The following is a 15,942-nucleotide window of genomic DNA, read 5'->3' on the forward strand; positions in this document are numbered from 1 at the left end:
CCTCTACATGACTGTGTGATGACTTACGTAAAAGGTTGCAAGCGACCAAACAAGTTGTGGATTTAGTTGAAAAAGGTTTTGTTGTGTGTAAGGATGTATTTTGAAATTCTTTTTAGGGCCTTCTCTATAAATGTGGGTGCCAGACCTCCAAGGTGTGAATGCTTCCTTTGCAATTGTTTAAGTATTCACAAAAAAATAATTGTTTCATTAGTTAATATGATCAAGATGTTAGCCCTATAAAAACAGAAAAATGTAGCTCTCTTCTGGGCAAGAAATGATGTTGACTTAAACCCTGTGACGGCTAGCAACATTAAAATGAACCTAATCGCCGGTGAATCGCCACATAAACAAGAACTTTTTGCCTTGGAATCACCTTGGAAGAATTGTTTTCGTTTGTTATCATCAAACCCTAGACATGAGTGTATGACAAAACTACTATGCTGTGAAATTTGTCCGCGTACTGTAGAAGTACTGCGCACACTCGATCCTTGCTGAAAGATTAGCCTCATTCTATCTGTCAATTACGCAGGCCGGTACCTGTTCCAGCTTGTGCAATTATACATGTAAATGTGATATTCGTTTTCAAAGAGAAATTCATCTATGTATATTTGTACGCGGTATCCATCTGCTGACAATCTCATCCCTATTTAAAATAGGAAAAAAAATAAAGTTTTGATCATGTCGCATGACATGGATAGGTGTAGCTGCTCCACAAGGCGATGTCATGTTAACAGCTTCCTTCGAGAAAACAAGGTTTAACAAGCACTGTTGGCGCCGCTAGGCAAGATCGAGAACAACTTTTAAAAAGAATAAAGTAAATAATCGATCGCTTTCGCGGTGTCGATTGACGTTAACATATGCAGCTTCCAGGCAGCTTCGCGCCCCCGTCTTTTGCTGTGCGGCCGAGCTAGCGATCGCGTCCCGCGTTGTGATCGCCGACACGTCGCAGCTCGCACCGATCTGACCGAGTTTGCTTTTCGTTTGTTTACCTGAATCGACAGGACGGCCCCCTAATAAAATGCGGAAATGCTAATTCTCGGTTAGCTTTCTTTTTAAAAGCAACCTCCTTCAAAACACATTTAAATCTAACCCACTTCCTAGTTATCATTGAAACCCTGGGGATTGTTCCATATTTTTATATCCTTTAATATCTTCTTATAGAGTTTGCAGAACAACTATTTTCTTCTGCAACGCCCTCTCCGATGAAGATTGTTCAAATATAGTTGTTCTGCAAACTCTATAAGAAGATATTAAAGGATATAAAAATATGGAACAATCCCCAGGGTTTCATACGCTCCCCGGCCGCCACCGATACACGCCAACATCGTCTAGACCATGTTGGAAAGGATGTCGAGCCTTCATCATTGCCAGATCCAAAATAGTACAATCGCCAACGAAGTTTTGTGAGTCGATGAGTAGATTGGGGATATCCTCGTGCTATCTTGGACCAACACCCACCGCATTCCATCGACAAAGTCGGGCAATAATGACAGATCCACCACCTCTGGAGCATTCACCTTGCTCCGGAGCATCCTCCTCAACCCTAGCGCCACCGTGAATACGTCGACGACACGCCGAGAAACTGATCTCGCCAGATTTACAGAACGAGGAGAAGACCAAGTTGTTGTTCTGAAATATTGACAAGCACATAGTGCCATCATATTTGAGATACCATCGTGAAGTCCATCGTCGGTGCGGCGGTGCGGGAGTAGAGTTGACGAAAATTTATTCGCCCGACCGTCGCTCCTGCCACCTCATTGGCGCGCCATAGCAGATAAACCCTGACCCTAGATACAAACTAGAGCAAAGCGGAGGAACGAGGTCTCCCTCCCTCCTGTCACGGGAGCGGCAAGCGGAGGGAGATCTAGAGCAGGAGAGGTGTCGTTTCCACCTGCCTCGTGAGACGAAGGGGTGGCTGCGGTGTTGTGATCAACTGGGGAAAAAGATAGAATGTGGCTATCGCTCTGGCTATGTCTAACTCTCGGCTAGTTGAGAATTAACTTGTGCTCGGTCAAGTCTAAAACCCATAGGTCTGCATTGTGATTCGTGTGTCCTACTAGTAGCAAGTTGAGTTGCAACTAAGATTTTTAGTGCAACTGAGACATTTTTTCAGTTATGAATGGTTTGCAACTAAGATTTTAAGTTGCGAGACTTTTCCAGTTGCAAGTTGGATTCGAACCAAAAAATTTGAACAAAAGTGAGTTGTAACTGGAAATGACATTGCATGACTGAAAATTAAGCTAGTTTGACCCCATAAAATAATAATGCACGGACATAGTGGTTGATCATTCCAAGTTGAAGAAAAACAAAAAAGTTGAACACTTCAACGGGAAGCACGAGTGGTGCCGTGATAGCCACTCGGACGGCTACACGTGGGGGTGCACGTGGCATAGTTTATGTGGCTAGGCAAAACTAGTGAAACGATATTGGTTGTTAATTGCCGCGTCGAGTCAGTAGCCGGCAGGAAGGTTGCCCCGATCTCTCACCCTGTCGCCGTCTACCTTTGACCCGTGAATTGTTCGGCGAGACAAGACGCGCGCCGTCGCCGTCATGTCCGGCCGAGCCGAGCCTACAAATGGAAGCCCGATGGAGCAGACGGAGGAAGAAGAAGTTCAGCTCCAACTCCATAGCTAGCAAGCTCAGGTCAGCAGCGAGCGGAGTGAACAGAGCAAGGAGGAGGAAGAGCAGAGAAGGCGGCCGGCGTACATGTCTTGCGCGGTGGCACCGGGCTCCCCGGTCTTCTCCCCGTCCCGCCTGCTCCTCCCCGGCGCGCCGGACCACCACCACGGCGCCTCCAACAGCCCCTTCCTCCCGGCCTCACCGCTCCGCTTCTTCGCCCTCCGCGCGCGCATCCGCCCGGACCCGCCGTGCGCCAAGCCCCAGCCGCAGCCGCAGCCGCCCGCTCCGACTACTCCGACTGCTGCCCCCGCGCTCAAGCGGCGCCGCCCGGCGCCTCTCCTCGTCCCCGTCGCCGTCCCCGCCCCGCCGCCGGTGCTCGCTGCGGCGAATGGGGCGATGACGGACGAGGTGGCCGAGCAGGGAGACGGCTTCGCGGCCTACTGCCGCAAGGGCAAGGGCCGGAAGCGCGTCGAGATGGAGGACCGCCACGTCGCGGCCGTCGCGCTCGGCGGGGACCGCGGGCAGGCCCTGTTCGGGGTGTTCGACGGGCACGGCGGGAAGAGCGCGGCGGAGTTCGCCGCGGGGAACATGGCCCGGATCATGGCGGAGGAGCTGAAGCGAGGGGGAGGGGCGGAGGAGGCGGCGAGGCGGGCGTACCTGCGCACCGACCAGGAGTTCTCCTGCTCCTCCGCCGAAGACGTGGAGGCTCCCAGCGGCGGCGCGTGCTGCGTGACGGCGCTGCTCCGCGAGAGCGGCAACGGGCGGCGGCAGCTGGTGGTGTCCGGCGCCGGGGACTGCCGCGCCGTGCTGAGCCGCGGCGGCAGGGCGGAGGCGCTCACCGACGACCACCGCGCGTCGCGGCGGGACGAGCGGGACCGGATCGAGGCGCTGCGGGGCGGGCTGGTGCTCAACTGCCGCGGCGTGTGGCGGGTGCAGGGCTCGCTGGCGGTCACGCGGGGCATCGGCGACGCGCACCTCAAGCCGTGGGTGGTGGCGGAGCCGGAGACGGCCACGGTGGACGTCGACGACCGCTGCGACCTGCTCATCCTCGCCTCCGACGGGCTGTGGGACAAGGTGGGCAACCAGGAGGCCGTCGACGTCGCCGCCGCAGCATGCTCCGGTGGTCTGCCCGCCGCGTGCCGCCGGCTAGTCGAGATGGCGGCGGCGAGGGGATCCACCGACGACATCAGCGTCCTCGTCATCAACCTGCAACGCCCTCTCCGATGAGGTTGTAACAGAAGCTAACACAAGAAGACTACGAGATAGATGCGCGCACACCGGCCGACGCCATGATCAGCCAGCCTACGTGTAGATAGATAAAAGCTTTTTGACGGCGTCTCGTCCCTTGCTTGATCCGGCTGCTAGAGTTCGTTTGTAACGGGATTATGGTTGCTCGTTTCCAAAACGCAAGGGATCATGCACGATTGGTGCAAATAATCAACACTGAATTGAGCTCTCAATCAAGCTGGATCGTGAAGCTTTTTCATATAAGATACTCTTCAGTTTGAAAAGAGCCAGAGATGTTGAGTGTGGAGTTTTGAAGGCCGAGCTACACGTAGCTCTTTATATTTAAACACTCAGAAATCATATTTTTTAAGTTTCAAAAAGATTCGAAACAAAAAAAATTGAGGTAGCCAGTTATGTATGCTATAATGGTGTAAAATTTCAATGCAAACTAATTTGTATTCTAGACTGTACTAAATTGATAAAGTCTAACTAATTTTATAGTTTTGAAATGTGCACTATTCACTATAAAATTTGTCAGCTTTATTTTTATTTTTGTGTAGCCTAGAATAAAAAGTAGTTCATATTAGGATTTTACACGATTGTAGCATATATCATTGATATGGATGTATCTAGAACTAAAATGTATCTAGATACATCTATACTAGAATCAACTAATACAAATTGGAGGGAGTACAAATTTTGAGTGTTTGAATATAAAGAGCTACGTGTAGCTCTCCGTTTTAAGTTTTCCAAGAGATGTTTCATTACAATTTACACACGAGCTTGTGTAGTTTTATGCGCAGTCTTGTATTCTCGGAGTTACAGTGAGACATGCGACACTACACAGTATAAAGTACTCGCACACAGGTCTGTAATTTCGATTGCGAAATCAACAACACATTCCACAGCTGTCTACGACAAATTCAATGGTGTACCGTTCAGTACGTGATCCCAGGAAGTATAAATATTGGTGCGCAAGCAAAATTCTGTTTCAGAACAATTCGCTATCACAATTTGTTCTCGAACAAAGAATTACATTTCAGAAACCTCTGCTCCTTGTAAAGTCAGCCGCCTGGGAAGTACAGATTCAAAACCTCTGCCAACCCAAAGACAAACAGAATTGACCCCCAACAAATACCAAAAATATTGTGAAATTGCCCCCAATAATGCTGCCAAGAACTCCCAACAACCTTTTAGAGTGGTCAAACCACACACACCTAACATGCAGAAAAACATGACCATCAACCGTAAACCTGGGAACAACTGAAAAGCTGCATCACACCTCTCCCTATTCACATGTTAGTCAGCACTCTACACCTACACGATGAATTGGTGTCATCTTCGACAGAAAATCACAGGACTTGGAAAGCAGCGCATGGAATGGCAGCACCTGAAAAGAAAAGGGAATGTTAAATCCATCACAGCATGCGGCTTATTGATTGTGTTCAGTGCTGAGGTAATTACATGGTGCGTTGGGATCACCATGAACTCCAAGCAATGGTGGCTCATGGTGCGCCGTTTGTTCTTCCGATGTATTCAGAAGAACATCAAAGAATCAATTAGGAGATATGTACATCTCATGCACTATTCAGGGCCTGCTGCAACTGAGCAAATGCTGCTGGATGGATCCTGCTGATGGCGGCATTGAAAGGTGCATCCCCGAGGTGAGCTGCACATGCCTTCAAGTTCTCTCTTAGCATGTTCTCTAGCGAAGCTTGTTTGATCGGATCTAAATCCTTTGCCTGATCAAGAGAATTGTCAGAGAAAGTGCCTAATAATCCAAATACTCAGAAAGGAGAAATAAAAAACACAACTTACTTGTCGCTTTTTCAAGAATTTGCTAGAGTAACCTGAATTATCATTGCCAATCCAAGAAGAGCTTGTGATATCGCCACTGCAGATTGTTGTACGAAACATTATGCATAGAAATAAGAGAGACCTTCAAGATTACTTGAAATAAAAGAGCGAAAGTCATATTAGTATAGTAGATGTACAATACAACACCTAGTATCATCATCAGTCTTTACTTCACGCCCCCCAATTATAACAGTAGTGCAAACACTGCACAAAACCATATAACTAATGAGTACAAAACTACCAGCCAACAGGACATTTTTTAAGTTTCAGTTATCATCCCAAGAAAAATCTTACCTTAATATTTCATCAAGTTTGTCAATGACTTGAGGTATCTGCAAGGTCAAAACTACAGAAAGAGCCATTGCATATTCCTTCTGCTGTATAACAGTTGCATCATCCACCTGTCCAATGGTATAGTGCTTGTTAAAAACAGCAACGCATAAACCACTGGGAACTTCGAGAATTTAAAAGTGTATGCCAACTTCTGAAACATATTAAGACCATTAAACTGAGGCTGATATTGAACACTTATTAATCCTGTCAGTAGGGCACATTACCTGAAGTAAATTCAAAGTTTCCATTGACAATGCAACCATATTCAAAATATCACCCAGGCAAGGTTAAACGCCAAACCAACAACATATATACTGATTTAGTGAGTTTGATCATATACACATCATATTTTCGTAAAAACATGTCTTAAGTCAGTATCACCTGGTAAGATTTAGCACTGAACCAAGAGCAGATTTACCGATTTAGTGAGTTTGACTATAATCACAGCATATCTTTGTAAACACTCGTCTAAATCAAACGGTGACAGCATAATAAACTACTCCTATGTCCCCTAATATAAGACATTTTGGTAAGCTAATTTAGCTTGCCAAAACATCTTATATTAGAGAGCGGAGGAGGTACATTACTAGCTGCTTGAACTATGAGGGAAGCATGTATTAAGTGGCATGTGTATCTCAGTCCAATCAAGAGGGAAATGCTGCAGAATGTACCTTGTCCATCCACATATCAACCAAAGAGAGTAGCAGATTATTCTTTACAGATATCCCTGACTGTTGAATGTTTGCCAAAAGGGCAGGCTCTGATAATAGCTGCGCCGAAAAATTTGTATTCATCACCAAAAGCCTAGCAATAATTGCTCCAGAGGATGCACGCACGGTTGTCCTTGAAGGGTTATGCTCATCATCTCGACTCAAAGATATGAAGATAAGTTTCTAGAGGTTGACATGAATAGAAAATGTCAGGATGACGGGAAAAAAAACAGAAGCGAATGCAAAGTCATCTGAGCATACCTGAAGAACGCTGGATATCAATGGTGGAGCTTCCTGGGGAAAGAGCTGCACCCAAAAGCTCCAATTACATTAATACAAAAAAGTGGGAGGAAAAACTAAACTAACTCCTTACTGTAACGAGTTGACAATTTGACATAAAAAAAAAGAAACATGCATCTATAGCTCCATTACACAGTACTATGACCGAACCTCCACATATAATATGGTCACTAAATAGTTCACAGAGCATTTACACCTTAACGCTGATGCTACAATTCAGGGAGAACAGAGTTCATGCTTCCAACTGGTAAAAACTAGGTTTCCGGACATTTTGCTGAGATGATTGTCAACATTGCTACAAATTCATAGCTAGCAACATCAAGTAAACTTCTGCACAAAGTCAAGTTGCTTAAAAAATGAAAAATAATAACCTGAACAAGAAGATCAATGACTGGAAGTGTGGTGACAAGTCCTTTGTCATTAACATTTCCAACAATATTATCAAGAACATTCGCCAAACTTGTACCATGGCTTTTCAAAAATTCTGATCCACCAAAAATTGTGTAATCCTCGATAATGTTGACTGCAACCTACATCATTCAAATATCCTTCAAGAGGTCAACAAAATAAAACCTTCCAAATCACTAAACGTGGCATGCTGCATGCAGTATAAGGAAATAATACAAATGACATGGGGTATGTTTACTTTATGCTGCTACCTATGACATTCCAAATCAGACTACTTACAACAATACTCATTCCAGTGTCACCGTAGAAGGCCAAACTATGTCAACTATAACCAGCAGCACAATTAATAACTAGATCATTACACAGAAAGGTAGTTTTGTCTCAAAAATAATTTCACAATAATATGATATTCTGCATTACATATTAAGAAAGAAACTGGCGCTCAAAGTTACGTTTTGGACTGCATCAATGCCTAAGAAGACACTTCTATTATATGTGAGCAAAAATGTTTCCCTTCTGTTTTGGGGTGCGGATGAGTGTGTATTCTAACCTCCAGGTGCTCGAAGCCTCTATTCACGATACCCACAAGATAAGGGAATAAATCCAGCAGTTGAGATACAATAGATGGGGCATTCGAAAGGGTTGCTTCCCATAACTGCATTATGAATCAACGTTAGATAATCTTCAGACATGCATGCATGCTCATCGGTGTGGACATGGTTAAGAGCTACTTACCAGAACACTGTCCTCGAGAAGATTAAGAGCATCAGGGCTATCAACATTTATACCACTTTGCAGTATAGGCATGAGCATGTGATAAGAAAGAGGCGACTGGAATCCAAGAGAAGAAACGAAAGTTTTAAGTGCTGCTAGCAGTTGAATCTGTAGCAAACTTTCACCTGCAGATTCATCCCAGATCTGGGAAAAAAAATCGAAATTAGAATAACTGTTACAGCACAAACAAAAATATGCATAGTTCGCACATGTACTGATAAACTCACCCACTAAGACTAAAGTTGATATTATGCTACTTTTATTTCTGTCTTAAAGAAAACAAAAGAACAGGCGTTGACTTGCTTACCAGCTATTACTAGATACTATCTTAACAGTAGAAAACACATAATAAAATGGAAGTGCGGTGATGTTCTTAAGATTATTCCATGAGGACATTCCAAATAAACAAGACTATTGAAAGTAAAAGTAAACTGAATAACCCTATGCGGTGATAGTTAGCAATGAAAGTTGAAATTGTAAAGGTAAACTGAATAACCCTATTGCTCGACAAGACTAATTTATCTCTCTTCTGATGTAACATTCAGCAAATGATGCAATATGAAGCATAAAATGCACAAGCAGCTCAGCTCATAACATGAATATGCACTCTTGTTGTCAGTCCATTAATGGAGTACAAGACAACAGGAATATGGGATATCACATATTCAGATCAAAATGCCTGAGCTATACCTTCTGAAAAAAATGTGATAGCTGACTTGCAAATGGAATAACCTTGTCTCCTACATGTTCAAGAAGAACTGAGATGAAATTCAACACTTGCACCTACACAAAAACACAAGAAAAATACTTAAAAGGACATAAATTTACCAGGCATTGGATTGAATAGTAAGCAGTAACATGATGATGACAGTCAAAACGGTACAGTGGGTCAGTGACCCATTTAGGGCCCTAGCATAAATAAAACTAAAGGGAACAACAGATGTACTACGAGAATCCAAACCTTGGAATCAAATTCTTGGACATCTTCTGTCAACTTGAAACACATTGTCCAACATGTCGGAAGACATTCAAACAAATCAAGTTCTGAAAAGCTAGATTCTTGGAAAAGATAACACAGGGAAGAGCATGCTGCTAGCTGAAAGTAGAATAGAATGAACACGTTGTTAAACAAAGTAGAATGTGGAAATAACCCTCGATGAATCATAAACACAAAACATACCCTGACAGCTATGTCATTATCCTGCAGCAATGCAACCAAAGCATGGTAGACTAATTTCCGTGTGTCACCCTTGATCTGCAAAGTTGCAGTTAAAATTATAAGAAGCTGCCAATGTGGGGAATCTACAGACCGTCTAGTGAAACTATTGACATAAGTATTTTGCTTTTCTAATACAGTGATAGAGTGAACCTCAGAAATCCATTGCCCAAGTAGCAATGCAACTTTTCGACGAATGATACGCATATTGGGATGGCCATTTGAGACTTCTACAGATAGAGACCCATGGAACCTGTAGGAACGAGAAAAAGTAAGGAAAAGCAGTGAAGAATAATTCTACCTATTAATTTTGCAACGAAACTTAGTTGTCCCATCAAAAGGAAATCAATGTATAGTCAACTGCATGTGTATATTAAAAGAGGAAGAAAACCCAAGAAAAGTCTGAAGTACATAACGCAGTTCTAGAAGCATTGCGAACAGCTGTTCTAAAGACTGATCAAGTTTTCACCAAATAATGTGCACCATTACAAAGATCAGCATAGACTGGTTACAGCAGTCACACCCAACCTTTTGCAAGTAAATACAGAAATAATGTTGGTCTTCAACTTACCATTCATTAAAACTGAGGTAATTTGAAAGTTCATAATACACATGCCCAGCAGCTGTATAAGCAGCATCCTTTAAAAGCATTCCTGCCGTGACATCTGTTTCTAGTGGTGGAGAAACAGACATGGCTTCACGGAGAATAGAAACAACAACTGGAGCTAGTAGCTGAGGAAACACGTGATTATGTAAGCATTGGAATATTGGAAAGACTCACAGGTCCGCCATAAAGAACGTTATAATATAAATACCTCTCGGTACTTTTCAAAGATGACAATGAAGAGGGCTTCAGCACATGGCCGTTGTTTCTCAGTCCACTGGACCAAATTCTGCTCATGATGAAAGGATTCAGGACTCGCTGACCATTCCTCCAAATCTTTTGCTGTATAAATAAAGTACCTGCGTAATAATTGGTAAGTTTCTGAATCCTAAAAGATTGGCAAAATCCAAAACAAAAATGTAAACGCATAAATACTACGAAACAATCCCCCAGTCTCAGGAATTTGCATGTACATATAGCGTGCATATAACAAATTTTAGACACCAAACACCAGTCATACCATATGTTATTAGGTTATACTGTAGTGCTCCACAGTACTTGAAAAGATCCACAAAGAATGTCATATTAAATGCTTTTGGTGCAGAAATAAAGTGTGTTCTCTAGCTCACAGAGACACTTCTATGTACCATTATACGTTTATAACATTTATAAAGGCTAACTAGCATCACAAAGTGCATTTTCATGTTATTTTTTCATATATGGAACTGTCATAAGGCAGTTACTTCAGCGGGTCAACAGATAAGAAAATTCCATATGCTCAACTAATCATGAAATCTGGTTTCTTATGTTTCTGTTGGGTTTCATGTCTAGCCTACCCCCAACTTGATTGGGACAAAAGGCCTAGTTGTTGTTATCTAATCACGAAAGACCAACCGCTCCTGCCTAATCTATTTTTTGCAATTCTTCAATGCAGGGCTCCTCAAGGATTTTGATTTATATTCCCCTGCAGAATATCACTGACAAAAAGATGTACTCAGCCAGCATTAACGCATCTGCTTAGTCAAAAGTTAGAATTAAGTCATCACCTAACTTGCACAAACTTGATCTGTCTAAGTTGATCAAAGATCAAAACATGCGACCTAGTAATATTGCAATAGTCCAGTGTACCCGCAGACAAGATTAAGCATGCAATTTCTACTCGGAACATTACCTCCTTATTAAAATGTTGCACAGCAACACAACTCGATCACCAGGCAAAACAATCTTCAGCATGTCATTAGCCACTGCTGCAAAGTTTTTCTTCCTTTGCTCCAGGCTTAAAGGTTGTGCACTTTCATTGATGACGCGACCTGTGGGACTTGGTTTGTACTCTTTGCACTCTGATACTGATTTTACCAAAACCATGCATTGTATAAGAAATTCCTCAAATGATGTGCCAGCCTGTTCGGGATTTGTGATCATATTCAGACAGAAATCGACTGTAGCAGGAAGCACAGTTTGGTGTACGAAAGAATATGGATGTCTGCCTTGTAAGGTGACAAGGACTTTCATCAACTTGGTGCATGCCCTTTTTGCAAATTCCCATAGTTTAGCTTGCTTATCTTTAAAGGACGAGTCTGTCAAGTAAAATGCAGTAAGGAATAATTTACCAAAGAGAAATAAACTGAAATCAATCAGCATGCCACACTTGACAGGTCAGACAAACTAACATCAGAGAGGAAGATTAAAACAAAGGTTTGATTCCATAAGCAGATATAAACAGGGGCACTTATATCAACAAGATTGCTATGTTCTCCAAATATTCTGGATAGCAAAAGAGATAGTTCAATAAAAGTTCCAGCTTCTTGCTGTGAGATTTAATGACCAGGTCAAATAAAGAGGTAGGACAACAAAAAGATAAGCTCGAATTTTAGCAATGCAGTTAATACTTGGAATGCTAAACATATAACTTGTAAATTGTGATGGATCACTATCTATTCGGTAAAGTCAGAACAGCTTCTGTCTATTAGATCAACACAATGAAGATTACAAGAGAAAACAAAACTTACAATAAGGAAGAAGGGATTGAATGGCAGTCAAAACTGTTGGACATACTTCCCTGACCTGCCAGACTTCCTGCAAATTCAAGTAGCTAATCATGGCTTTTGATTTCTAGACCAGTTGATGAAGATCATATAACGGTGTATGAATGGGCTTAACAGCAAATCTGATTACCTGCGCTGTTGTTGAATCACTTGGGTAACCTGAAAAAATGAGTTGCCGGATGATCTTTAAACAAAGCAACCAACGGTCGCATATCAAAATTAGATCGTTTGATTGCTCCAAAATGGAATCTATGTCATTCCTCTGAGAGAGCATAGAAAGATTTTGCAATATAGTCTGCACGTCGCTCTTCCAAAGGTTCCAGGTGTATTCAAACAAGTGGCTAGTAATCTGCATAAGTCAAGAAATGTATTAAAACATAATACTCACTTTACAATCAGTAGTATGTTAAGAAATTCTTGTTCAAAGTCAATAAGATTTGCAAAAGGTAAAAAGCAAGCTGTATGAATTCAAGCTTTGAGAAAAGAGTACAGAAATGCTATGGATGGCATGTCTCCTCATCAGTTCACGACAAGGTTTTTGAGTCGCTGAGTCAAAACGAGTCGCCAACCCTGCGACTCAGCGATTAGTTGACAAAAGTCGATGTACAGTCGCGAGTCGCCCTGATTTTGGAAAAAAGACTTGGCAAGTATACAGCGATTCAAAAACATTGGTTCACGAACAGAGAAAGGTTCACATTATAATGATCCTCTGGCTCAGGACTTGAGATGACTTAACGTGCTTGAATTTAAAAGAAATAGCGGCGTTAATACACATCTGCTAATGGTGTGTGCCTGTGTATGATGATGCACTATGGGCCAATTAGCTAATACTATACCAAACTAATAATGTGAAAATCATTAAATCAAACACATCTGAGTGGTGATAACTACTTATAGATGGATAAGCAGTTTTTGCAAAATCAAATACCTCAGCATAATTCCTCTGGTCCACAGCAAGCCGTTTAGTTGACAACTCCTTTAAAGTTCGAAATAAGACCATAAACACACGATGTGAAGCAAGAACATCAGCTGACTGCAATTGTTGTGCCAACACGGAGAAAAGGTCCCGCCTGAATGACAAGATTGTGAGCAACAACTTGACACCATTTGGAAGATAGTTGACCAACAGTTGTGGTGCAAATGCTTACCAATCTTTTGGGTAATCCAAACGTGCGATCTTGGAGATTAGTACGGCCAGCTGAAGCGCAATCTGGATTACAACATTGAGACAATATACTAGCATCAGAACACATGATATCGGTTTATAATATCATAAGGTTGCATATACATGTGCCATCTAGTCTGCACCTGATTATTCTCCTCTCGTATGTTCAGCAAGAGATTTTTACGAAGGTGGTCCTTCTCCTCATTGCTAATTCCACTACAACGGGAAATGGAAACTGGTAAGTGAGATGTCAGAGTTTGTCAACAAGTTGCCCAGTGATTATATCGCTGACACTTGCAGCCTTACATTATGAAATAAAAAGTAACAGCAGAAATTGTACTTCGGAAGTGCTGAGCTAGGATCATAAAACAATATACAAGCGTATTTACTCCACGGAGAGGTGATCTAGAACAAAATTAATCTGGTAGCAGATCAGCTATTGTTCCTTCCTGATCCACAGTATCAGTTAGGATTATCGATGATTCTAGGAAAATGGCATTAGACATTAAACGAATACACCTATTCTAACACCACCATGTCGACAGCACGAAGCTTAGGCAGAGAGCCTCAATCACAGTATGATATCACATTGTCATTAGTGTGAGCAAAAACACTCGATGAATCGTAACAATGAACCAACGGAACTGGATGGGGGCTCACTAGGAATCGCGGCGAGTCCGCCAGTATCGGTTGATGCTGTTCTTAAAATAAACCGTGGCGAGCAGCCGCACGTCCTCGCGGCAGGACAAGCCCCTGGCGGAGATGATCTCCTGCAGAGTCACCAGATCAGCGGGTCAGCTCGCTCGGGCCTCCCCCAATTGCCTCGCAGATCGGGGCAAAGCCCTAGAGCCCCCGTCCCCAGCGAGGCGAATGAGGGGAAGGGCGGGCGGACATGGGGGGAGGGAGGCTTACCAGGAGGCAGGAGCAGAAGCCGGGGCGGACCTCGCACTGCGCGAGCGCCGCCTCCGCCGGCCGCCGCGTCGCCTCGTCGGCGCTGAGCGAGTTGGCGAGGACCGTGTACATGGCCGGCACATCGCCGGCGGAGAGAGCCATGCTGGTCTCCGGCGACGGCGGCCGCGGACGGGGAGGCCGCGGCTGAGTGCGGCGGCGGCGGCGGTAACTGGGGAGGAATGATCGGAGAGGGGGGTCGCGCGGTGGGGTTGCGAGAGGAAGAAGGGAAGAAAGGCTGCGAAAGAAAGCTGAGACTCCTGGACGCCCGGAGACATCGTCGTCTACTCTGCTATAATACGTATCTATCCCAAACCCGTTTTTGCTGCGCGGATACGACTTTCTAGTATGGGACACGCCTTTGCCTGCTCCCAAGTCCCAACGCTGGATTGCATGTTTTTGTTTACAAGTAGCTTACCGAACCTGTCGCTCGGTGCATGGACTGCATGTCGTTCTGATTCAGAAACACCATGCTCCTTACGCGATCAAGCTGTCACATACTAATTCAACAAAAATGAAAAACTTTCATATAATGACCAATTACATTTATTCAAACCAGTGGCTCCTCTAACTAGTTGAAGTGAACATAATGTCTTCTTGCATCATGTTAAACCACCAAGTCCGGAGGAAAGACCCAAGTCCCAAAAGGGATGGGTATTGCCCACCGTGTTGGGCTACAAGTCTGGGATCTCATGTTGAACACCTCGCCGGTGTTGGCAAAATGGATAGTGTCCTCCTCTACTTCTCCACATGGTGCGGGAACAGACTTTGAGAAGCGTGTGCTGAGGAAGAGAGCGTGACCGCCGCCTAGTCCATTTGTCATGGGGACCCATGTGTCTGTGCCTGCCTCAAAAACCTCTACTCGGCAAGTGAACTGCGTGGCCGGACCAAGTAATTGCACGTATTGTCTCACCATCAGTAATTTTTCACGTGACTCAATAAGGTAGCGGACAGTGATGACGTGAACCATGTTCCCGTGGTGTCCGACTTCGTAAGCATAATCGAAGCCATCTGGTAGATTGTCGACGTTCTCTTCGCATGTTTCATCTTCGTCCTTCCACTCATCATCGTCATCGTCATCGTCATAATCATCATCATAATAGTAATCATCATCATCATCATCGTCATAGGTCATAGGTTCGTTCTCCAAGGTGGTTGCTTCATCTTCCTTCTTATCATCATCATCAGTCATTGGTTTGTTCTCCAAGGTTATCGTTTCGCCTTCCTTCTTATCATCATTATCCTCATATGACGCCCCCACGTCCCCTTCCTCGTCATCACCATGATCCTCCTCGTCTATTGTCGATGATGCCTCGTCATCTAATAATGCAGCTCCCTCCTCCACATCTACATCGACATCCTCAAATTCGCTCCACCCATGGTAACCATTGTAACTTGGCGGTTGCCTTATGGTGCGGCCGCCATTGGCAACCATGAGCTTACCTTCATCGTCCAAGCCAATGTCAATCGGAAAGAGGTCCTCGTCCTGGGTGATCGCATAGAGCTTGCCCTCGAGGAAGGCAATTTCGATGATGTAGCCGTACACAAGTTCCCATGACTCGGGCAACCATGCAGTGTTCCCTCCGCGGATTAAGATGAAAGGACATTTGAGACTGTTTGTCATGATGGCTACGATCAAGGCGTCCTCGGTAGTAGATCGCACGAGCACCTTGCGGACTTTGCGGGACTTGTCAATGATGGTGTCTAGCACCGGAAGCTGAACCGTTGCCTTTGAG

General features: G+C 44.1%; 2 protein-coding genes across 2 annotated transcripts; one reads left to right on the forward strand and one right to left on the reverse strand.

Annotated features, from left to right (window-relative positions):
- Positions 1-2,638: 2,638 nt before the first annotated feature.
- On the forward strand, positions 2,639-3,883 carry LOC124677874 (probable protein phosphatase 2C 32). The gene has a single exon (XM_047213825.1). The coding sequence runs from the start codon at positions 2,707-2,709 to the stop codon at positions 3,844-3,846; it is 1,140 nt and encodes a 379-aa protein (XP_047069781.1). The 5' UTR covers positions 2,639-2,706; the 3' UTR covers positions 3,847-3,883.
- A 952-nt stretch (positions 3,884-4,835) lies between these two features.
- LOC124675258 (importin-11-like) lies at positions 4,836-14,311 on the reverse strand. Its single transcript, XM_047211327.1, has 24 exons — positions 14,171-14,311; positions 13,919-14,028; positions 13,402-13,474; positions 13,242-13,303; positions 13,022-13,163; positions 12,224-12,442; positions 12,058-12,124; positions 11,220-11,625; positions 10,260-10,407; positions 10,016-10,176; positions 9,598-9,697; positions 9,409-9,483; positions 9,190-9,324; positions 8,919-9,011; positions 8,190-8,372; positions 8,005-8,109; positions 7,418-7,576; positions 7,008-7,052; positions 6,708-6,929; positions 5,998-6,104; positions 5,851-5,907; positions 5,665-5,740; positions 5,311-5,588; positions 4,836-5,236 (listed from the first exon to the last, which is right to left on the reverse strand). Exons 1-23 carry the CDS (start codon positions 14,309-14,311, stop codon positions 5,424-5,426), a joined length of 3,051 nt encoding a protein of 1,016 aa, XP_047067283.1. The 3' UTR covers positions 4,836-5,236; positions 5,311-5,423.
- Between the last annotated feature and the right edge of the window lie 1,631 nt (positions 14,312-15,942).

This window comes from Lolium rigidum, chromosome 7 (genome assembly GCF_022539505.1).
Source record: "Lolium rigidum isolate FL_2022 chromosome 7, APGP_CSIRO_Lrig_0.1, whole genome shotgun sequence".
Lineage (NCBI taxonomy): Eukaryota > Viridiplantae > Streptophyta > Magnoliopsida > Poales > Poaceae > Lolium > Lolium rigidum.